The sequence below is a fragment of the Emydura macquarii genome, unplaced genomic scaffold (genome assembly GCF_026122565.2).
Source record: "Emydura macquarii macquarii isolate MOO-44397 ecotype Brisbane River unplaced genomic scaffold, CSIRO-AGI_Emac_v2 contig_554, whole genome shotgun sequence".
Taxonomy (NCBI): Eukaryota; Metazoa; Chordata; order Testudines; family Chelidae; genus Emydura; species Emydura macquarii.
Window position 1 is genome coordinate 15,619,568 of NW_027130691.1, and position 23,831 is coordinate 15,643,398.

General features: G+C 42.6%; 3 protein-coding genes across 5 annotated transcripts in view; 2 read left to right on the plus strand and 1 right to left on the minus strand.

The window, feature by feature from the left end:
- Positions 1–305: 305 nt before the first annotated feature.
- CUNH22orf39 (chromosome unknown C22orf39 homolog) lies at positions 306–10,444 on the plus strand. 2 transcript variants are annotated; one of them, XM_067539881.1, is made up of 3 exons: positions 306–447; positions 1,043–1,210; positions 9,026–10,444. In XM_067539881.1, exons 1-3 carry the CDS (start codon positions 424–426, stop codon positions 9,125–9,127), a joined length of 294 nt encoding a protein of 97 aa, XP_067395982.1. In that variant the 5' UTR covers positions 306–423; the 3' UTR covers positions 9,128–10,444. The 2 variants fall into 2 exon arrangements, with proteins under 2 accessions (XP_067395982.1, XP_067395981.1); XM_067539880.1 differs by lacking the exon at positions 9,026–10,444 and adding an exon at positions 2,038–3,379 and having other exon boundaries at positions 320–447.
- On the minus strand, positions 3,526–8,875 carry MRPL40 (mitochondrial ribosomal protein L40). The gene is made up of 4 exons (XM_067539879.1): positions 8,677–8,875; positions 6,665–6,748; positions 5,569–5,724; positions 3,526–4,024 (listed from the first exon to the last, which is right to left on the minus strand). Exons 1-4 carry the CDS (start codon positions 8,748–8,750, stop codon positions 3,715–3,717), a joined length of 624 nt encoding a protein of 207 aa, XP_067395980.1. The 5' UTR covers positions 8,751–8,875; the 3' UTR covers positions 3,526–3,714.
- A 1,861-nt stretch (positions 10,445–12,305) lies between the features above and the next one.
- The window catches only part of HIRA (histone cell cycle regulator), a 51,936-nt gene continuing 40,410 nt past the window's right edge, over positions 12,306–23,831 (plus strand). Inside the window, exon 1 of one of the 2 annotated variants that reach the window (XM_067539870.1) lies at positions 12,306–12,649. In XM_067539870.1, coding sequence (XP_067395971.1) covers positions 12,613–12,649 — 37 coding nt within the window. In that variant the 5' untranslated portion in view covers positions 12,306–12,612. The remainder of the gene's footprint in view (positions 12,650–23,831) is intronic. The other variant, XM_067539871.1, reaches the window with a different exon arrangement.

Below are 23,831 nucleotides of genomic sequence, written 5' to 3' on the forward strand. Positions count from 1 at the left end.
GCACGTGGCACCTGTCCCTCGCGCAAGGATCTCGCACTTCCCACCACGCTCCAAAATCTAGCTCTGCGTCAGGTTGCCCAATCCCCGTTTGTTCCACGCCGGAGGCGGCAGGGGGCTGCTGAGTGGCTCAGCGCTGTGTCGCTCAAGGCCAGTTCTGTCTCTTCATTGGCTTTCCCCAGAGATGGGCGGAGCATCGGTAGCGGGGGCAACAACTGGCTCAGCGTCGACCTTCTAGCCAATCCCCTTAAAGCAGCCGGAACGGAATTTTTACACGCTCCCTGGCGATTGGCTGAGATTGAGCTGTCCATCATTCAACCCCTACTGTCCGATTGGCTCACTGGGCTCAGTGAGGCTGCGCTGGGGTGCCTCCTACCTAGCCGTGGCCTGCCTGTGCGGTGGCGGGCCAGCAGCACTCCCTGCACCATGGCTAACAGTGACGTGTGGCGGGTGAGTGAGCGACCGCTCTGTTGGGGAGCGGCTCACGGCAGTGTCGGGGGGCGGGACATTCTTCCTTGCCCGTTCCTGCGCGGGGCCGGCGCGGCTGCTGCTGCCCAGGTTCCTCCTTCTCTGTCTCTAAGCGGCCCAGCCGTGCGCGCTGGCCCGCAGCCGGGGCTCCTGCTCATGTGGAGCCGTCTGGCCTCTTCCTTGCGCGCTGCAAACCGCCCCCAGGTTAAGGGATGGGCCCAGGGTCCTTCGGTGAGTCGGTGGCAGAGGCTGAGACTAGGACCCAGCACTCCGGATCATGACCCGTTGGTACCTGCTTCTGTACAGCGAAGAGTTAGACCCTTGGTTTCAGTTAGAGGAGTAAAGAAATAACAGTTACATAGTAATTAATCTCAAAACACAATACACTGAGACAGCCTGTGGGGAAAATACCCATCCAGAGACCTGAAATGGATGGGACAGGTTTTATTTCCCACCATGACAACACAGACTGGGCACTTTTTAACTCCAAAACATCTTGCATCTTACTACTGAAGCCAAATATTAGGTTACTCTTCCTGCAGGTATCTTCTTAATGTATTCTTCACTGTTTTACCAGCCTCCGCGAACATGTGAGGATTATTGGTCTGAATGGAAACACTGCAAGGGCATCCGGAATTTCTTCCATAACTATTATACGTATGGGGAAGTACCCTCCTGTGAACAGTGGAAAATAGACTACAGCAATTGCAGACAGTGGGAAAAAAGCAAAAGTCTAGACTCTAAGGTAAAGTGAATGCCAAACATTATTAAGAACAGTATAAAACATAAATTGTGCGCCATGCAATGCAAAATAGCCTGCCTGCCTTTTTTATGCTGTCCCCTATACCCGCAATCTCACCACACTAGTTCACTGCTCTATGTTCCTTGCCTTATTCAAATCTTTCCTAGAAACCTCAATTGTGCTGTCAATGAAGAGAGAATTTGAAAAAACACACCCTAAAATGTAATAGAATGCCATTGAGGCCTACAAAAATAATAAATAACCATATCAGTGTTAGTGCAAATATTATTAAAGCTTTGTTTGTCATAGCCAGGATTAAGCCTAAATTTTCAAAATGGCACTTCTGTATTCCCAACTTGAGGCATTAAAGGGGTCTGCTTTTAAGAGGGCAGATGCCCAGCACTATCTGAAAACAAGGCCTTTAGAAGCATCTCAACATTGAACACCCAAAAATCAAGGTATTCAAAACCAATAGATACTTTTGAAAATGTAGGCCATAGGGGTTGGGGGTTTTGTTATAAAAAGTAATGATCTTACAGGAATATTTGTAGCTTTGGGGTTTTTTTGTTTTTGTTTTGCTGTATATGGTTTCAAACTTTTAATAACAGTATTCTAATAGAGTATATGTCAAACATTTTGTTCCATGACTTTTCCTTTTGTTGCCATTACAAGATGCTTTAACTTTAGTATGGCAAATTAACTTTATATTTATCTTGTGTATGATCAGAGGTAAGAAGTAACTTGAGTTGTTGGTGAATAGTTATTGTTTATAGGGTGCTTTGAAAATGCAGCACATTAAGTGTTGAGCATTATATTGTCATGCATTGCAGGAATCCCTATGTAAGAGTGAAAGAGCTCGGATTCTGGAAAAACAAAAGTATGATCCAGTGTGGAAGCTGAGGAAAAGCCCACCAAGGGACTGGTACCTTCCTCTTGGTCAAAACAAACCAAAGTAATAAGACTGCCCTCATATACCAGAAGATGTAGGGCCAATGCTATTTTTCTGCATGTGATCCTGAAATAAGACTCTAGCCTCTAAAGGAAAAAGACTTCTAAGCTTATACTTCTGCTCCCACTATCACCCACCTCATTAATACCTATTTAGAGAACATTTAATGGTGTTTAAGAGACATCATATTGAGATGTAAATATTTTAAAAGGATATTTCATGTGCTCAGTTTAATTCTCATCTGCTGCAGTCTTCGGCCTTTCATGTCCCCTTTCCCACTCATCCAGCTAAGGATACTGCCTGCTGCTTTGACACAGTACACATTCATGCAGCCCAGCTGCTCTTGCTATTAGAGGCCCTCCCTTCTTTACATGGACTAAACATGCTGTCCAGATGACAAATTTAAAAACTAAGATAGGCCTCTCCATTGGCAATATAGATTAGAGTCATCAGGACTGCCCAAGCAGCTGATATTTGATAAAGACACTTTATACAGATGCAGTATTGTCATCCTTAACATAGTGTGCTGTGGGGCAGCAGACACAAAACAAAGTTGACCAGGTGTTTGCCCTTGCAAAATTATTCTCAGGCAATTTTTGTTCTTAAATGCATGTGTGAAAGCATTAAAAGTTATTACAAAAATAAAGACTTCAGTGACTTTCAAAAATAAGTTATGGTTTTAAGCAAATTAGTTAAAAATGGAACTGCTTATCACACTGGCACTGCATAAGGAGAGGATTGTGTTGGAGGCCACAGATTCTGTGACTTTCAGAGACTTCAGATATTTTCCACTTCAGCCCTGGGGCAGACCCTGGCGCTCCCAGGGACAACGGCCCTTTCCACAGTGGGGCTCAAGCTCTCATTCCCCCACCACCTCTACTACTTCAGGCTTCCATCCTGCCCATCAGCTCCATTTTGTCACAGTTATTTTTAGTAAAAGTCAGGAACAGGTCACAGGCTTCTGTGAATTTTTGTTTAGCCATGACAAAAGCTTCACATTAAGAGGCAGTATTAAAAAAAAAATCTGTATTTTTTAGCTTTATTGTGATACATATGTCTGTTCTGTTTCTGCTGGTTTTTTTCCCCCTTTGATTTGTACACCGACACCTCAACAAAACCTGAATTGGAGCTAAAGGTAAATGGACACTTCCTTATTATCTTCCTCCTACAGCAGACTGACACAATTCCTTTAACAATGTTTCCTCATGAGTAATTATTCTCTCGGGAATTATGGTTTGTCCAGAATGAAGAATTGTTATTCAAACAAATGACAGGAAAAAAAGATTCTGTAAGTGAAAAAATAATGTTCACTGAAGCTATAGTTCTCTATATGGGACCCTGCTTTAGTTTGTAGCACACAAATACGATATATTGCTTTTATTGGATGTTTTATTGTTAAGATGGTCAGCTATAAAAAGAAAGGGAGCAAGGACCTTTTGACAGCAATGTGTATAGGGATGTTTGAAACAGCAAAAAGAATTGTTTTGTTCCATCCCACTGTGTCCTCCTTTAACGAACTGAGTATCTGCTGCCAGCTGTGTGGCAGAGTCTTCCCATCTCACTGTGTGTACACTTTAGTAATGTCAATGAATTTCCCTTCAGGAGCCTTATAGCCAGGAATCTTTGGTGTGTAACTAGGCCCCTCTTTCTCAAAGGGAAACAGGTCCTCATCTCGTCTTATTGCTGCTTGGTAAAGTTCTTCTGATTCGAGACGCAGTTCCTTTAGTGCCTCCTGTTGAGCTTCCATAAGAGACTTTATTGTTTTCACCTCTTCCTCATGCTCTTTCTGCTTATATAGGGCCCACTTCTTCAGGAGCAGGGCTCTCCTTTCATTCTCCTCAAAGGACAGCGGGGAGATTTCTCGCACTCTGACAAATATGAAAAAACAAGATAACATTTTAACATAGAAGCTGCTCATATCCCAAAGAGCAAGCATTTAACAAAACTACAGGTGAGATACGAAGAGGCAAGTAGGTCCAACAAACACATAATACTCTACATTGCCTTTATGTAGGGTCTTTTCATTGGAGGATACCACAGCATTTTCTAACAGCAAATTCTACTTGACCACTCACCTGTTTTTTCTTTGTGGTTTTTTGTTTCTAAATGAGCAAGTAAAATATGATTCATGTTATCTCTGTCACCACCACAGTAAGAGTGGGTGAGAAGATTTCCTACCTAACTTGAAACATTGTGTCAATTTTGCAAGATTCTTTTACAAACATTCCTCAATACACCTAAGCTAGTTATCTGTTTTAAAGGTAAGAGAACAGGTGGGTGAGGTAATATCTTTAGTTGAACCAACTTCTGTTGGTGAGAGAGACAAGCTTTTGAGCCACACAGAGCATCTCTTCAGGTCTGGGAAAGGAACTCCCAGTGTCACAGCACAATGCAAGGTTGACCAGATTGTGCTAATTACTTATGCTAAACATACTGTAAGGGAGCTTCAATTAATTATTCTGCTAGACACTACAAATATTGGATCCCGGACTTATGGCTTATTACAACAATTTGTAACCCACTAACTCTTTTTGTTCTATGACTGCAGAGGTGTTAATGATCCACATCTACTTTGAATGGTCCCTTACAAGATGTGCTAACTACTTATGCTAAACAATTTTTTCCACTTTGCTTTTTGCTCTGACACTGGGTGTTCCTTTCCCAAACCTGAAGAAACAGCTCTGTGTGGCTCAAAAGCTTGTCTCTCTCACCAACAGAAGTAATAAAAGATATTACCTCACCCACCTCGTCTCTCCAATATCCTGGGACCAGCATGGCTACAACTACGGTGCCCAAAGTAAGTAAATGGCAAAGTGAGGCGTAGAACCTAGGACTTACAATTCACAAACTCTTGCTCCAATCAATAAACAACACTCCCCTCACTAGGTGCCAGAACAGGGATACAAATGAATCTAAAATGGGAACAAAGTAGCAGCACCAAACAAATTACATTGATGTGCTTTTGCATGTGTCAAGGAGGAGAACATTCCAAAATTAGAAGGGTCTTCTGCTCCTCCTCCTGATAAGACTGTTGGACCCTCCAAAGACTCCTCCAAAGTCCATCTCAGTATTTGGAATTGGATGGGATCAGTCTTATTTTAAAAAAAAACCCAAAAAACAACCAACCCTCTGTACCCCATCCCCAAAATTACAAATTTTCCATTACAAACACAAAACACGGTTTCAAAAATAGTTTTAGAAGGAGAAACAACTCAAAGAAAAAAATTGAGCTGCAGTAATCACAAATTTCTTGATCCTTTAGCTATTTATCTCAAAACTGACTTCCTGGTATCTAGCACAAGGCAGCTTATAGGCAAAAGGGTAGTGTCAGGAGGTAGAGGGTATTTCATTATTATTTGCACATCTCCAGTTCATTATCAACCCCAAGGTAAAAGCTGGCAGTTCTTCATACCTTGACGCATCCAAAAACTTGATTGGCGTTACAAAGTCCTCAATGGGAATCATTTCCTGGGTAGCTTTTTCCATCTTTCTAATCTTCTTCTTCATACGCTCCTTAAGTAGTTGTTCTCTCCTTGGATCCACCTTCTTCTTCTTCAGCGGTTCTGCTCTAGTAGAGGAAATTAATTGAAAAATTGTGTTTCTTTGGATAAGTATGTAATAATTAATAATACTTTGTTTCTATAGCGTCCCCATCCCAGAATAAAAGGGTCTGTCTAACAGGGAATATTTATCTATACATATTGGAAATTTGAAAAACATTCTTGCAACAAATGAGTATGAACAGTAATACAATACATTTCCTTATATCAGTCTGTTCACAGAAAAATACTTAGCACTTTACAAACATTAATTAATTAGTCCTCACAGCACTCCTGTGAAGTATTATGCCGATTTTACAGGTAGAGAAACGGAAATAGTGGGTCAGTGACTTGCACAATGCTACAATAAGTCAATGGCAGCCAGGTTTAGAATTCAGGTGTTCAGTCCACCAAGTCATGTGGCTCCCTTATACTGCATACAAACACACAATATAGGCAGATACACTTTAATATTAGGATGTTGGCTTGAAACAAAAGTCATACATTATTTTGCTACTAACTACTGAGTCATTTTAACCAAGCTGTATTAAGAAAAAGGTGGCATGCCAACTGATACTATACATTATAAATATAGAAAGAGTACAGTAAAATATTTTGGGTGCGGCTAGTGCTGCATTTCAACTACTGTTAAAAAAGAAAAACAAACAAGATTTAAACCCAAATATCTCCAAGCATATACCCTTACATTACATACCTTCATAACTGAGGAATTATGAGTAAATACAACTAACCATAACTCTAAAATGTTATTTAAAGCAGTAGTTACATATATGGGAATTAAATGCTACACTAGAGACTAATAATTTTAGCTTCTACATCATGAGGCATAGATGTAAAAGAAGTATATATGTGCGCACATTCATTTGAATCATTTAAAAACTTTCCTAACTTCCCTAAGGAGGATGTGAACACCTGAAAAATTTCTATGCAATACAAATTGTATTATACCTCATGGGGAGGGATGCCTGAAATGCCAGCATAGAAGTCTGCCAATGATTGCCCCGAAACTGAATGGTCCAGGACAGCTGAGAACTAAAGAAAAAAGGAATACAAAGCATGAGAAGAATCAAATTCAATTAGATTAATATATCATTTTTGTAGACTGCCTTTTATTTATTAGTGATTCCACTTGCAGACATACATTATAATGAATAATCCTCAATCCACCCACAACTGTTTGAGCCAGTAGTGGGGCCTGGCACCAACTCAACTGTAACAAACATTAACCTTTCCAGCCCAATAACAGTCCAAATGTTGCACTGTTTGAAAGTCTAAATCCATGAAGGGGAAACATTTTTTTTTTTAAATCAAAAATGAATTATGTCTCAAATTTAAATGACAGTATTTGAAGAGTAAAAATAACTGATTTTGTGGGCTAGGGAGTACTTTCAGCTTTACTTTTAGGAACACAGCAATGTAGCCTGTGTAAGGCTTTACAAGCCATGGTAGTAAGGAGTAGGCTGGATCTCCCAGAATCACGATGGGCATTTCAACATCCCCCACTGGAATCTTTTGGTCTGAAAAGAAAGTCCTTGCTTGCAGCTTTCGGTACAGGCCAGTGTTCCTGAAGACACATGCATCATGCACCTTCCCTGACCAACCTGTATTGATGTCAGTTAAACACCCACAATGATCCACAAACATCTGCAGTACCACAGAGAAGCATCTCTTTCTATTGATGTACTCCATTGCAAGATGGTCCAGGGCCAAAATTGGGACATGCGTGCCATCTATCGCCCTGCCACTGTTAGGGAATCCCATCACTGCAAAGCCACTATTTCACACACATTTTCAAGACTCACAGTCCTTGTAGCAAAATACAATTAATGGCCCTATACACTTGCGATAACACAGCTGCAACAATGGATTTCCTGACTCCAAACTGATCATCGACCGACCTGTAGCAATCTGGAGTTGCAAGCTTCCACACCAAGAGGGCAGCTCTCATTCTGGTGTCCTTGCACTGCAGGGCAGGGACGAGCTCTGTACAGAGTTCCATAAAGGTGGCTTTGCGCATTCAGAAGTTCTGCAACCACTGCTGGTTGCTCCATGAATGCAAACAGTAATCCAGCATTGTTTGTTTGCATGGCACACAGCAGGTCAGGCACCTCATTTTTGAGTTCTGACTGGGAGCTGATGATATACTGCATGACCAGCCACAATGTGTTCAGAACACTAACGACAACAACAGTGGAGAGCAGTGTAGGATCCTTTCAGATGGATATGGTGGGCGTTCAGGAAAATGGGGCAGTTGAAAAATGCTGCGAAATGTAGTTGGAAACCGATGGAATAACAGGATGGAAATCCCTGCAGCATGGGACATTGAGCCCACACCCATGATGCACTGCAATCCTTTCTGCCTTCCTACAACTTCTTGCAGCACAAGGTGGCGAGTTGCACAGTGGGATAGCTACTCGCAGTGCACTGCTCTCAGTGCCGATGCTAAAGCACCAACTGTGAACACACTTCAGCAACATGAGTGCTGTGTGGACAGTCATAAGCATTGCAATTACAGCGCTTTTGGACAACTACGGTAACTTGTGTCAACAAAACCTTCTAGCGTAGGCAAGGCCTGGGAATTTGAAAGAGACCCATGCTTATGGAAGACAGGCGTGGAGAAATTACACCAAGGGCATGGCACAGCTCGGCACAGCACAGCCTGCTGTCTCCAGTGGGGCCACACAAGCTGAGGCAGGCTGCTGAGCTCAGGTCAGAGCACAGCATGTCCGGGCCTAGTGACGACTAGGTCTCCGCATTACCCATGGCCATGGCCACCCCGCCCCGGGGGGGCACCACGTGCGGGGAGCTGCCGGCTCCACGTATCAATGGGGCAGGCGCCCGGCGGGGGGAGGGGCACCTGCGCAGGTGGTGCCCCCCGGCGTTCCCCGCTAGCACATCTTGGGCAGCGAGGGGCGCCCCAGGCAGGGCCGGAGCCCGGGGGCGGGGGAAGCTGGCCCTACCTGAGCAGGGAGCTTCCCGCTCCGACCCGGACTCTGGGCAGCAGACACGCCGCCCCGCAGACTGCCGCCAGCATGGTTCTTGCGGGGCCCGGGTAACCTCAGCCACGGGCTCCTCCTCCTCCTCCTCCTCCCAGCTGCTCAGGCCACTCTAGAGCCGTGCGCAAGCAGCAACTGCGCCCGCTGCAAACCTGCTCCCCTCCACCCCGAGTTCCGCCGCGCGAGGAGCCCGGCTACCCGGACCTGGGCGCGCGGAGGACGCTCGCACGTGACTCGCTGCCGGAGGCCCCCCAGCGGAGGGGGCGTGGCTTTTAGGCAGGGGAAAAAGGTTGTTTTTTTTTTTTTTTTGCAGGGACGCCAGGGCCAGCTGCAGGACTCGTCTGGGGTTGAAGGGGTGCTCGGAGAGAAACTACAGGCGAGTCTCGTGCTGAACCTCCGGCTCCTGCAAACCTAGGATCCTCTGACCTCCTCTGGTCTCTGAACCATCCCTGCAGCCTTCCTAAGCCCTAGACACTCTGAACCCTGGAGCCCCATCCCTACAGTTTGTGATCTCTAAACCCTCTTCAACCCGATCCCCTTGACATCTAACCCCTGGAATAATCTCCAAATACTTGGCACCCTAAAACTCCTGAAGTAGCTGCCCCTGATTCAGAGCACAATACAGCATTTTCCCCCTTGTACTCCAAGGGTGTCCCTAAATACAGCAATTAATACTTGAAATAAAACACAAATTGTAGTAGCAAGTACAAAGGGGTTGGGAATTAAGATGGCAATCTGAAAAGTGCAGGAAGACTGAGAGAGGCTGTCTGAGTTTAAAGAAGATCAAGAGGTTTATATTACATTTGCATGGAGGAACTTTTAATTACCTGACTATGAAAAACCCTTAGATTAGACTCCTAAGGATGAAATCCTGGACCCATTCAAGTAAATGAGATTTTGCCATTAGAGCCAATATTTCAACCCTCAATGAAAAGTTGAATGTTTTCCTTCAACTGCTCTTCCAATCTATTCAAACAATTCAAATCCTTCATTAAAGGCCTTTCTGAAATTAGCAGTTTTCAAACTGGCTTTCTGGAAGTAAGCCACTGAAGGCTTGATTTATTGATTAACAAATATAAGGCCTGACCCCACAAGCTTTTAAGTGTATACACAATCACTCACAGGCATGTTTGTTTAGAGAATTGGATGCTGAGGTGCTGCATATAATCCTTCACTCCTTTTGACTTGGCTAGTACACACATTCTTAAATACTGCAGCTAGGCATATTACCATCCAACACACCCACTTTGCGTCTACAGTTTGGATGATGATATATAATTCAGCATTACATGTCCTTGTTTTGTGGACTATATTTTTTACTTTACTACCACGTGGGGGGTGGAGGAAGGCCATGGTCTACAATTGTATTCAAAGTCATCTTCTCCTCCCCTTATACACAATGCACTCAGTTGTAGTGCCATCTCCTTTTTAAATATAAAGAAGGAAAAATTCAAAATACCTCATGGAAACTCATTGTGGAGGATTCTTTAGCTGAAATGGAGATAACTGAAAATACAGAATTTGGGGCATCAGTTTAAATTAAGTGTCTCTGTGTCCCCTATGTTATTAAACAAAAATCAGCTATTCAAGGTGTAGGCAAATTTTGACCTTTTTTGAGTATTCTGGGTCTAAATGTATTTGCTATGGCTGAAATAATTGACATTCCTTCTGTAAGTGACTGTGTTTGAACTGTTGTCGTTTGGATATAATAAGGTTAATATAAATACTTTTAAATGCCTAAGGAATTATGTGTCCATGTGAACTTTGTGGAAAGAAAAAATTATGTTAAGAAGGCAATTCCAATGACACCCACATGCTTTGGAGCATATTCCAACCAATAACTGGTGGCAGTTAGGGAAAAACTTTGCCTATAGTCAGGTTATTCCATTATCTGCTAAATGGTGTAGTAGAAGGAGAGAGCCTGAGACATGAAGCCTAGCATAATAGGCCTGAGTATTGAACTAAATTAGTAGTCAAGCCCTGCTGATATAAAGCAAAGTTAGCAAAAGTCAGACTGTGAGCATTACAAAACATGCCTGCTTGCAAGTTTACAGAACCGGGCAAGAACAAGGCTGGTACTACAAAAACACACACATTCCTAAGAAATACTAGGCACAGGATACTCACGCAAACATGTTCCAGAAGGGTGGTACAAGAAAACCTCAATACCAAGTATGGCATAAACACACTCCACAAAGATAACAAGGACACGTTGACCCCTCCTAAAAATACGGTCAGGATGACAATATTATGGATAGAGATGTTTTGATTGAACCAACATGTACAAGGTAAAGCTTAGTAAATAACCACATTAGAGGGGCAATACATAACTTGTTTGCATCAGATCTCAGAGGGAGCGTCTTTGTCCAGCTTAGTGGGGAATGGAAAGTTCCACCATTCACTGAGCCATGTCCACTGTCACAGGCATACATGTGCTAGTGTAACTGTAGACATTGATCCAGGGAGCTAGGACCATGCTTTGTTGACAATTAACCTGGGCGAGTGCCTTTGCTACTAAAACGAACCTGAGGTATTGTTGGGCAGTTCGATCGAGATCTGCTGTACTGGCTATCTAGCCAGAACCAGCACAGCACAAAGAAAAAATTATGTTAAGAAGCAGCAGACACCTGACAACAAATGGTTTCTGGCTCCTTCTGATGAAGCATCTGGTACCCACCATTGTGAGAGATTGCACACTGAACTAGATGGACCACTAGTCTGGTATGTGTCCGACAAACCCTATTCCTGGAGTTAAATCATGGCTTCATGTAAATCAATAAAAGTTTTGCCACTGACTTCAAGGGAGCTAAGATTTCACCCCTGAATTCCATATACCTCACCTGTGACCCTGATCCTGCAAACACATGCACAACTGTGGTCCCAGTGAACTGAAGGAATATAGTGCTTGCAGGATTGGAGTCCAGGTTATTGAAAGTTATTTCCTTTTTAATATCCAACTGTTCTTTTTCTTATTCATGTGGTTGGTTTACTTGTTGCCTTTTTCTCAACTTGGCCAGTGAAAACAGACTAGCCAGTTTCACTTACAGGTTGTCACTGACATTCAATCATCCCCACAAAGCAATTGTCACTTGACTCGACCCAGATCCTCCACCATCTCAGCCCGGGGAGTCGCTCAACCCGGAGTACCTCCCCACAGCCCACCTCTGCCCAGGGGTGGGTCACTCGATCCAGATCTTCCCCCCTTTCTGTGGGTGTGTATCAATCAATCCACACCTTCTCCCACGGGGGGGTTGGGGAGGGGGAGGAGGTGTAACTGAACACATCTTTCCCCCCTTCTGTGCGGGGTGTTAAACTCAACTCAGACCTTCCCTCATCTATGCCTGGGGAGGGAGTGGGGTCCGTCAACCCAGACCCGCCCCATCTCTGCCGGGGGGGCTCCAGGAAGGCGCTCACTGTCACTGGGCTGAGAGCTAAGCTTCCGGCCGCCAGCGGAGGCAGGGTCACTCACTCCGCCCTGCCCTGCCCTGCCCGGCCCAGCCCGACCCGACCCCTGGCTCCACGGGCCACCGGCGGTCGGGGGCGCTCGCTTCTCCCGCCCTCTGCGGGCGAGCTCAGGGGCTCGGGGCGGCTGTTTCCCGCCGGGCTGCTTAGGCGGTTGCCCGGCGCTGACTTCCGGCGTTGCCGGGGAGCCGCTGGGAGCCGAGCGGGGGATGCGGCCGGGAGGAGGTGGCTGGGGCAGGGCCGGGGCCGGGAGATGGAGCGGCGCTGAGGCGGCTCCGGCCGGGGCAGGGGCCGGGCAGCGCGCAGAGCAGGAGCGGGGCGAGCCCATGGCTGCTGGCTGCCGCTGAGCCGAGCCGCCGCCGCCTCTCGGAGCAGCCCGAAGCCCGGCCGGGGGGGTCCCGGGGGCACGGGCCGGCGGGGGCCCCGGGCAGGGGCACAATGAAGCTCCTGAAGCCAACCTGGGTCAATCACAATGGTGAGTGCGGGGCCGCAGGGCCCGGGGTGTCCGGGGCTAGGGCGAGGCGGCGCCGCCCCAAGGCCGGGTCCGGTGGGTGTGCGCTGGGCTGGGCTGGGGTTGGGGGGGTCTGTGGGGATGGACGTAGCGGGGAGACCCCGCTCCCAGCCGTCCGCAGCGCCTCAAGCTGCTGCCCGGCCTGCCCGCGGGGCTCTGCACGCGTGAACTTCGCCGTGAACCTGCTGCAGGGATCTCACGCATGTCCCGAAGCAGCAGCGCCTCTCGCTGCCTGCCGGACCCCAGCCCCAGTGCCCTCCCCGCGGGGGGCGGCCGGGACTCGCTCATCGGAGGACATTGGCACTTGCGTTCGGGAGGGAGGACGGTTTGGTGTGGAGGGGGAAGCTATTGTAATGGGAGCTGTTGTTTTTGGGTCAGGCCAGACCGTGCTCGTGAGGGTGTACGTGTCCAAAGATCAATGCGCTGGGCACATTGGAAAAGATGAAAGTTGCTGACTTTGAAGCTACTTTGTTACCCATAATTGAAGTTAAACGTTTACGAGCCTTTTGCACCTACCGAACTGCCCGTGGGGTTTGTGATTTTGCTTTCCCTCTAAAGCTAATGAAACGTGGCTTACTGAGAGTAAACTGAGCCCTACCAGGTCTGGTTTTAACAAGAGCAACACTGTAGCAGATATGAAGAGATGTGGTATAACTTGTTTGCAAACTAACAAGATAATGATACATTCCTTAACACGCTAAACGCGTCTGGAAATTTGCTTTTCGTGGCTTATTGTGGATTTTTATGTATTGGGAGGCTCAGAGAAACACCATGCAGATAGTTTACTAAACTAAATGGAATGAAAATACAACTGTTTGCTAAAGAAACATAGTTTCCAAAACACGGACTTTGGTTTGCAACTCTGCTTCAGAAAAGCGTCTGCCAGGAGATCTGTGAACTGTCCTGTAAAGAACACAATGATGTGTGAAAAGTAAATAAAATGTGAGGACCATTGGGCGAATGGTGTCTCATATATACAGAATGCACTGGGCAGAGCTCTATTTTGTTTGACAATCATAGTGGCAGTTTACATTCAGGGAAACATTTGACCCAATGAAAAGAATATAAAGGCAGCTAAGTGTGGATTTCTTGGCTTTCACACTGGATAGTGAAATGGTGTCATTCAATGACTGCATTGTAAGAAGCCTGAGCTGCTTATAACTGTGTAATACAAATATTAGTTAATTAGTGCTTATGAAAGTGAAGAGTAGCAGCTTACTTTGAATTAGTGTGCAAGAGATATGCAGACTTCCACACATTTCTATTCCATTCTGGGCCTTGTGCTGGAATGTATGGACGTTCTGCAAAAATGGGTACTAACCTGAGGCCACCAAAATAATTGTTGTTTTAATAAGTTATTTTGTATATTAATGTCTCCAGATGCGATGAGCTGCTGCAGTAGTCCATTATACCACCTGTAATTCACTCCATAGTATATAATTGTGGAAGTATATTATCCTGATATACTACTACAAACACTATATATTTTTCAGAATGAATGTGCATTTGAACAGTAGCATCAGATCACATACTAAGATTAAGAAGTCTCTGCTTTTATACTGTCTTGTCTGCCACTTCTGTAATTACGTATCATAGTGGTTTGTGAGTTATGATATATCTTGATCTTCAAAAAGAAAGTGTTTAGAGAGAGAGAAACTAATGTACACTTGCAGAGGAATGTTGTAGTTTCTTACAAACCTATTTTTTTAAATGTGCAGAGTATTATCAGTGACAGTGTTTTATTTTAAAAAAATGTCCTACATTCAGTAACAAACAAACAACTTAGTGCCTGAATTGTCACTGTGATTTTATAGTGAGTGGAACAAGTATTGGTCATGTGAAGAGTTAATTTGACACGTTCAGGCTCTGCCCATGTACTGATACTTTTTTGTAATTTGTTCTGCACATATCTTTATTTTGACAGTGCAATTTACACTATAGGATAAACTTTTAATAACTTGAACTAATTTCTTCCAGATGACTGCTATCCAGAGTAAACTGGGTATTTATTCAGATTGGACAGATTTGGTGATCTTAAAGCTGGTTTACTGTATGGTTTATTAGAGAGGCAAGGTAGATGAGTTAATACCTTTTATTGGGCCAACTTTTTATTGGGCCACTGTTGGTGAGAGAGATGAGCTTTTGAGCTACACAGAGCTCTTCTGGTCTTTTAACTAAATTAGCACAAAATTGTAGTCAGATTGCAGGTTTTGTGATTAATTTTTACCTTGATCCTGCAAGCACTTACACACATACTTAACTTGGATGGCTATTCCAGGCTTCAATAATAAGAGTCTAGCAGTAGGAATATATTACTGACCACCTGACTAGGATGGCGATGGTGAAATGCCCAGGAAGATTGGAGAGGCTACAAAAATAGAAAACCCAATAATACTGGGGGATTTCAACTATCCCCATATTGACTGGGAACATGTCCTCTCAGGATGGGATGCAGAGAGAACGTTTCTAGACACCATTAATGACTGCTTTTTGGAGCAACTAGTCCTGTAACCTACAAAGGGAGAGGCAATTCTTGATTTAGTCTCAAGTTGCACACAGGATCTAATTCAAGAGGTGACTATAACTGAACCACTTGGTAATAGCAACCATAATGTAATTAAATTTAACATCCTATTGGAGAAGAAATAACAAAGAAACCACCACAGTAGCATTTAACTTCAAAAAAGGGAAGTACACAAAAAGGAAGAGGCTAGTTAAACAGAAACTAAAAGGAACAGTCACAAGATTAAAATGCCTGCAAGCTGCAAGAAAGCTTTTTAAACATCCCCATAGCAGAGGCCCAAACTATATGTATGCCCCAAATTGGGTGTGTTTGGGGGGGTATACATATTCTTTGCATTGGTCTTCACTTTAGAGGATGTGAGAGAGATTCCCACACGTGAGCTGTTCTTTTTAGGTCACGTGTCTGAGGGACTGCTCCAGATTGAGGCATCAGTAGAGGAGATTTGGGAACAAATTGATAAATTAAACAGTAATAAGTCACCAGGACCAGAAGATATTTACCCAAGAATTCTGAAGGAACTCAGATACCAAATTTCAGTACTGCTACTGTGATATATAACCTATTGCTTAAATCAGCCTTTTGATAACTGGCAGATATCTAAAGTAATGCTGATTTTTAAAAAAAAAAAAAAGGCTCCAGAGGTAATCCTGGCAATTACAGGTCAGTAAGTCCAACTTCAGTACCAGGCAAATTGGTTGAAGCTATAGTAAAAATGAGAATTATCAGACCCATAGATGAACAAAATACGTTGGGGAGGAGTCAACACAGTTTTTGTAAGGGGAAATCATGAGTCACCAATCTACTAGAATTCTTTGAGGGGGGGCAAGAAAGACATGGAGAAGGATGATCCAGTGGACATAGTGTACTTAGACTCTCAGAAAGCCTTTGATAAGGTCCCTCACCAAAGGCTCTTAAGCAAAGTAAGCTCTCGTGGGATAAGAGGGAAGGTCCTCTCATGGATCAGTAAGTCATTAAAAGACAGGAAATAAAGGGTAGGAATAAATTATCAGTTTTCAGAGTGGAGAGAGAGAAATAGTGGGGTGCCCCAAAGAACCGTACTGGGAATAGGGTGGTTCAACATTTTCAGAAATGATCTGGAAAATGGAGTAAACAATGAGGTGGTGAAGTTTTCAGATGATACAAAATTACTCAAGATCATTAAGTCCAAAGCAGACTGCAGAGTTACAAAGAGATCTCACAAAACTGGGTGACTGGGCAACAAAATGCAGATGAAGTTCACTGTTGGTAAATGCAAAGTAATGCACATTGGAAACATCATTCTAAATATACATACAAAATGATGGGGACTAAATTAGTTATCATGGCTCAAGAAAGAGATCTTGGAGTCATCATGGATAATTATCTGAAAACATCTGCTCAATGTGCAGGGGGCAGTCAAAAAAGCTAGCAGAATATTAGCAACCATTAGGAAAGGGATAAATAATTAGACAGAATATATCGTAATGCTACTATATAAATCCATGGTTTGCCCCCACCTTGAATACTGTATGCAGTTCTGGGTGCCCCATCTTGAAAAAGTACAGTGAAGGACAATGGAAATGATTAAGGGTATGGAATAGCTTTCATATGGGGAGAGATTAAGAAGACTGGGACTGTTCATCTTAAAAAATAAATTACTAAGGGAGAAAATGATAAAGGTCTGTAAAATCGTGAATAATGTAGAGAAAGTGAATAAGGTAGTGTTATTTACCCCTTCACATAACACAAGAACTTAGGGGGTCACCCAATGAAATTAATAGTCAGTAAGTTTCAAACAAACATAAGGTAGTACTTCACATGATGCACAGTCACCCCATGGAATTCATTGCCAGGGAAAGTTGTGAAGGCCAAAAGTATAACTGGGTTCAAAAAAGAATTAGATATGTTAATGGGGGATAGGTCCATTAGTAGCTATTAGCCAAGATGATCAGGTATGCAGCCCCATGCTCTGAGTGTCCCTAAACTTCTGACTGCCAGAAGCTGGAACTGGACAACAGGAGATGGATCATTTGATAATTGCCCTGTTCTGTTCATTCCCTCTAAAGTATCTAGCACCAGCCACTGTCAGAAGACTGGTCTAGATGGTCCATTGGTCTGACCCAATATGGCCATTCTTATGTAACTTCGTTACTGTGAGTAGTCCCCTGAAGTAAATGGAAATGATGGTACAATTAAATATGAGTGTAGCCTCAATATAAAGAGAACTTTTGATCAGTGTGCATTAAAAATATTTACTTTGATCTTGAAACAGTTAATTACTGAGCAAACATATCCTCTAAATGAAAGGCCACATTGGTCAGAAAGAAAGTGAAAGCATTATAATTTGAGATACTTGTCTTCGTTTCCTTTTAAAAAATTCTGTTACATTTGTAATACTAACCTAACTCTTATGAGCTACATTTAACCTTAAGATCCTGATCCTGCAAACAAATGGGACTACTCACATGCATCGATGTTTGTCGGATGGGGGCATAAATTGTTTCTGCTGTATAGATCAGAAACCTGAAGTGAGACCATTTTCACCCTTTGCCTCCCCACCATCAGAAGAGCTCCTTCCACAGCAGTTGCTGGGGAAGCAAGAGACCAGGAATCTTCTCCCTCTCTAACTGATCCTTCAGCATGTCCTTTGGAGGATATTTTCACACTGGATAGTGAAATGGTGTCATTCAATGACTGCATTGTAAGAAGCCTGAGCTGCTTATAACGATGCAATACAAATATTAGTTAATGTTTAATATTAGTTAACATTCTAGGGGTTTTGCAGGACTCTGTCCTTGATCCCCTTCTCTTCTCCATTTATATTTTACCTCTGGGTAATCTTATCCTCAAACACAGATTCAACTATCATCTCTGTGCTGACAACGCAGGGATCTACCCTTCTATTCTAGACCTATCTCCCTAAAATCTCAGCCTGCCTCTCTAATATCTCCTTGTGGATGTCTAGCTGTCAGCGCAAGTTCAATATGCCTAAAACAGAGCTCATAATATCTTTCTTCCTCAAATCCCTTCCTGCTACCTTCTTTCTCAGTCACTGTGGACAACACTAATATCCTGGCCTGTCATGCAGGCCTATAATCTGGGCATCATCTTCAACTAGGACTTTTCTCTAGGTCCTCACATCCAGAGACGTCCTCACTTGTCCAAATCTTGCAGCGTCTTTTTGCATAGCATTTCTAAGATATGGCCTTTTCTATCCATTCATACTGCTACATCTCTTGTCCATGGTCTCCTCATCTCAATTACTGCAACATCTTTCTCTCTGACCTTGATAAATTCAATCTTGCCTTGCTTGTTTGCATTCAGAATACTGCTGCAAAGATAATTTTTCTAGCCCATCACTTTGACCATGTTGCCCCTCTCTTTAAATTTCTCTGATTCTCTATTGTATCAAACATAAGATACTCGTTTTCACTTTCAAGGGCTCTTCCCACCCTACCTATCATCTCTCATTCACTATTGAGTTATTGACTCTCATCTCTGATTTGTGGGTGCCAGCCTCCATTCACTGACTGTTTGATTATCAAACAAGCACCTTCATGTTTTGTCTCATGCTGCCCTTCATGCTTGGGAAGAGCTCCTGATAACCATCTGCAAAATTAACTCATTATCCTCCTTCAGATCCCTCTTCAAAACTCTCCTTTTCCATGATGCCTAAAAAAAACCCTAGATAACTTAAGCTACAGGTAAGAGAGACCACTGCATATCATGTTGACCAATTTTGTCTAATTGTTTCCTTGTACTCCTTGTCTGTCTTCATCTATTGCCCTTTCTGCTATACTTAGTTTGTAAGCTCTTTGAGGCAAGGAGCATCTTTTATTATTGTTTTTACGTACCTAACACGGTGGAGTTGTATCCTACAACAAGGGATCCTAGGTGCTATGATAATACAAATAAAAGGAATCAAACTTAGATCTTCCACATGGCAGTGCAAAGCACAACCACTTTTTTCTATATCAGGGTTTTACTTTATTGAACTGACTAGAGCTAAACTTTAATGTATTTATGATTCCTATAGAAATGCATCAGATTTCCTCACAAGTCTTTACCCCTGGACTGAAGAGGAAGAGGAGCATGTTACAGCTCTTACCAACAGTATAGCATCAACAGTAGGACCATCCCATTTGACCCTAAATCACATTCATAAGTGCTTATCAACATGGCCTGCATGTAATATCAGTTGTACAGTAGTCCTTGCTGAAAATAGAAGATATTGGTGAAGAACAAATGGAGAGATTTGTGAGAGGTGCACTTGATTCTGATGGGACACCTAGCTCTTTAGCCCAGTCAAGAAATCTGGCATCAAAATATTTACTAACATGGCCAAGAAGACCAAATTTAAGTCTGTCAACTGAGCGACAATCACAGCAGCTACCAGTCCAGAAATTGTTTTCAACAGATGCTTGGGAAGGTGCAGAAATGATGTTTCAATGGCAACTGTTCTTAGTCACCCACTAGGAATTGCCTCTGTGTTCCTCTTCCATGCTGAAGGAACAATGAGAAGAACATATAAAGCTGATTTAGGGCATCAGCTGGAAACTCAAGATGAAAAAATCCATGAGCTAAGAGCATGTAACAAAGAAACCACAGTGTACTCAGAGATGCCATGGCTATCATACAAATAACAGCTGGAGACAAATTCCACGCTTTCAGAGAATTGGTTGCTGTGTATTTGATGGAGGTCCTAAAGGGATTTGACAGAGTTAATTCTATAAATGAAGACTGACAGATACGACAACAGTAATTCTGTGAAAACTGCAGAAAGACAGTGCCGGACAGGGTCTAAGGTTGGATGCAAGAAACACCAGGTGATTGGTGGATGCCTTGTGCCTCCATGGAAAAAATTTCTAAATGTGGCATCTAACAAACAGTCACTTGTAAAATTCTGTTGTGAATATATGGTTAAATATGCTGCTGCTGCATGTTCCAATATGGCTTTTGTATCACTTGGTGTCAAAAGAATGATGGTCATTAGATCACCTCATAGAGATATTTTGGTCCTTGCTGTTCTCTGCTTTCCAAAAATGGAACACACAGATAAAATGGATTGAAGCAGGCACTGTTACTAGCATAACTGACAAGCATCACTTCAAACCTGTGCATGCAACTTGTGACACACTCACTCCTGACTTCTGTAAAATCCTGCTGTATATGCATTAACATAGTGTGACTCTGTGTCAGCCCTATTTGGTATTGGGAAAAAATCTGGGTTTAATGTTGTCAAAACAAAGGGAGTTAATGCTTCAGAGATCTTCCTAAATTGGGAGAGAGTAAGGGAGAGCTGCAATTTCTGTAGCAAGGATGTTGGTAGCAGTGCTGTGTGATCAGAGAGAGAAGAAAAAGGAAACCCAAAGAGACCTGAATTGCTTGTGCCTCTATCTAGCCATCAAAAAGGACAAGTCGCTGGCCAAACTCCCACCATGTGAGGGCAGTTTTGAAGAGCATATCAAAAGAGCATCTTGGCAAACAAAGATTTGGACATCTTTGCACATAGATAAACCAGATGTTGGATCATCATTGCAACATGAATGGAAAAATGTAGATGATGACCTACTTCCTCTATTCTTCAAGAGCCCAGTGGCATCTGAGCTTCTACAAGACCTTATTTGTGCCTGTACCAGTAAGGGTTGCTGCACAATCAACTGTTTGTAGTGAGAACAATCTTCCTTGCACAGAACTGTGTATGTGCCGAGGCAATGAAGACTGTGGTAACACACATGCTGTCAACAGAAATTGTAATGATGAACAAGATGATGATGATGTTAGCTAGAAATGTCATCAGAGCTATTACATTTCACTGACACCTGTACACATTTATTATTTTGTTTTACCCTTTAGATTGTTGTTGTGATGGTTTGAGGTCACAAAGAAATACAGTTTCATGTCTTAGAATAATACATAGTCATTAAACTAAAAGAAATGAATGCTTATATTTCAAAGTGGTCATTTAACTTGTTGATGGTGTCATTGTTTATCCCCCTTTCTGTGGTAAGAGCTCCACTTGCCAGTTCCACCTCATATCTCATCTTAAAGTAGACCTAATAAGTTTTCATATGATGTATGATGTGCATGTGTTTGGAGAGGGTATATTACATTGACCAAATCGGTGGTGATGTCTGCTGCTTGCCTATATGCCTATGTAAAGTCCATAAAGACTAGAATTCGATTTAATAAACTCATCTTTCCAGAAATCAAACCTGACTCTGGAAAGTATAACATTAGCACTTATTAGGAGACTGGATGCCTCTAGACGTCGCTAATGAGCTTTACAGCCCTTTGTCTGTAGGTAACCAGTCTGAAGCCAGCTAACTCAGTAGGAATTAAAAGTTGTTCCCAACTAACAGATTTTTAGTTCCTATGAGATGAGATTGGTGGGTCTCAGTTCCATTTCCCACATCACAAACTCATCATCATGCTTTGCACTAATTGGCAGACTCAGCAGAGGCACCAACACTAAATGGGCTGTGGAGATTGAACTATTCCTGTTGGTCACAGAGGGAAGTCCTACTCCAAATCAGAGATGAGCCTGCTGTTACCCAGTAGATAAGCTGATGGCTTCATACACCACAGCTGCTTTTCATCAGAAAGAAATTCACATTTTTTAAAAGACAGTTTAGATATATACAGATTGCTCCATATATGCAAAGTAGCTCGTTAAATACTTTGCATAAACATAGAACAGCACAAAATTTGGCAACAAAATGGCACAAAACATGGCAACACATGGATGAACATTGCATAAATATGGAGCTGCATAAAACTTTGGCAACAAAACTTTATCTGAACCCAGAATACAGAAACTGGCTGCTATTGTTGCAGCTTAAGAAATCCTGCTTCCAAGGATAAAGTGGAAATTGGCAACATTAGCTTAAGCAGTAGCAAGGAGAACAGGGGGAGGAAAAGGAGAGAACTGTACGCTGTTCCCTCTGTTTTTTTAGTAAAAATGCTTAGTTCAAACTATTGTCCTTTGGGTTTGAAAAAATTACCTTTCACGGGCAATAGTGTCCCCAGGCTGCTGTTTCAGACTTTGTAGCCCACAACTGGTCACTCTTTCAATCTGCAGGTTGATAGTTTTCCATGATAAATCATTTCTCTACTCATCCATACTCTCACAGATATACTTCTCAGGAGAAACCAATTTTATTTGGTAATTTTATGTGACACAATATAAAATATTTTAATGTCTGTAATATCAGCAAAGGAAGAGGTATAACATCTTATTTCACAATTATTCAGAATGCATAACATATTCATTTTATCTAAACATGACAGCCAACCAGAGAAACTTATCACTGTCTGCTTTGGCTGTAACTCTAATTTTCTTATTATCTGTCCATCTTTTGTTTGGGTGGGAGTTGGGGACAGATGAGGAGAAGGGAATGGAGGTTTGAGAGGCAAGCAAAGTATTGCTAACAATACATTTAATAGAATAGGGATTTGTATGTATGAGAAAGTTACATCACTTTATCTTAATCAATTTTTAAACTTGTTTACTTAAAATGGTACAAGCCCCTTAAACTGAAATAAGCCAATCTTAAACCAAAATAAGCATTCAGTAGTTTGCACCAGTTTAACTAACACCTTAAGTTAAACCTTTCTCATATGGGCAAGGCCTAAATAGTTTAGTCTCCTAGTTCTCTAATCTTTGAGCCTTGAAGATCTGTTTTTTGTTTAATTTTTTGACAAGTTTGTTTGCTGCCTACGCTTCCCAAAATATATGGGTTATCTCTGAATGTTGCATGCAGTTTGGTAGAGTAAAAGACAGAAGCACAAGCACGCATGTCTGAAAAAGAGCCACAGTTCTTAAAGTATAGCTCATGTGTTTTATGCCTTATGGGACTTGGATCTGGAAAGAATGCAAGTTGGGTGCCATCCTACTGTACGTCAGGTTTATGCTTCTCTGCCTGTAGAATGTTACTGGGATCACATGTCAGCATTTCAATAAGAATAAAATATAATTTATTAAAAAATTACTCTGGAACAAATAATCATAAAGAAACAAAAATAAACAGACCTACCCCAAGCAGCATGTTTACTCCAATACCAGAAACTTCACAAAACATGCCATGGGCTTTGCTGTTGCTATCATTTTTATGTGAAAAGCACTCAAATACTATGTTGATGGGTGGTAGCATAACTCCGTTAGATAGATAAGATGGGTAAGTCTCTCTAGTTTTCACTTCTATGTCTTAACATATAATGAAGATGGTTATGACATCATTGCCCTCCTTCCCACTGGGATGCTGATGATTTTGACATGTGGCAGCATTTCTAGTTTTTAAAAAAGTTCAGACATCTTTCAGTTGCTGCATGAAATTTTGTTCAACTGTGCAAGTCCTTTGTTGACTCGTGTTTGTTTTTGTTGAATTTTGCTGCTTGAATTTCAAGTGTGTCCACTTCCTTTTCAACTTCCTCCAGCTAATCCTTGTTGGCTTCATTGGCCTCATGGGAGGGTGCAAGTTTAAAAAAAAAATCTCTCTAAAGATTATTATAACTGTTTCACAGAATGGTGGCATGGAGGGTTAACTAGTGCTTAGAGCAGGGATGCAGGTAGGGCAGTGCAAGCTGTTTGTTTCTCAAATTCTGTTTCCAGCTCTGCCAGAGATTTGGGTGACCTTGGGAGAG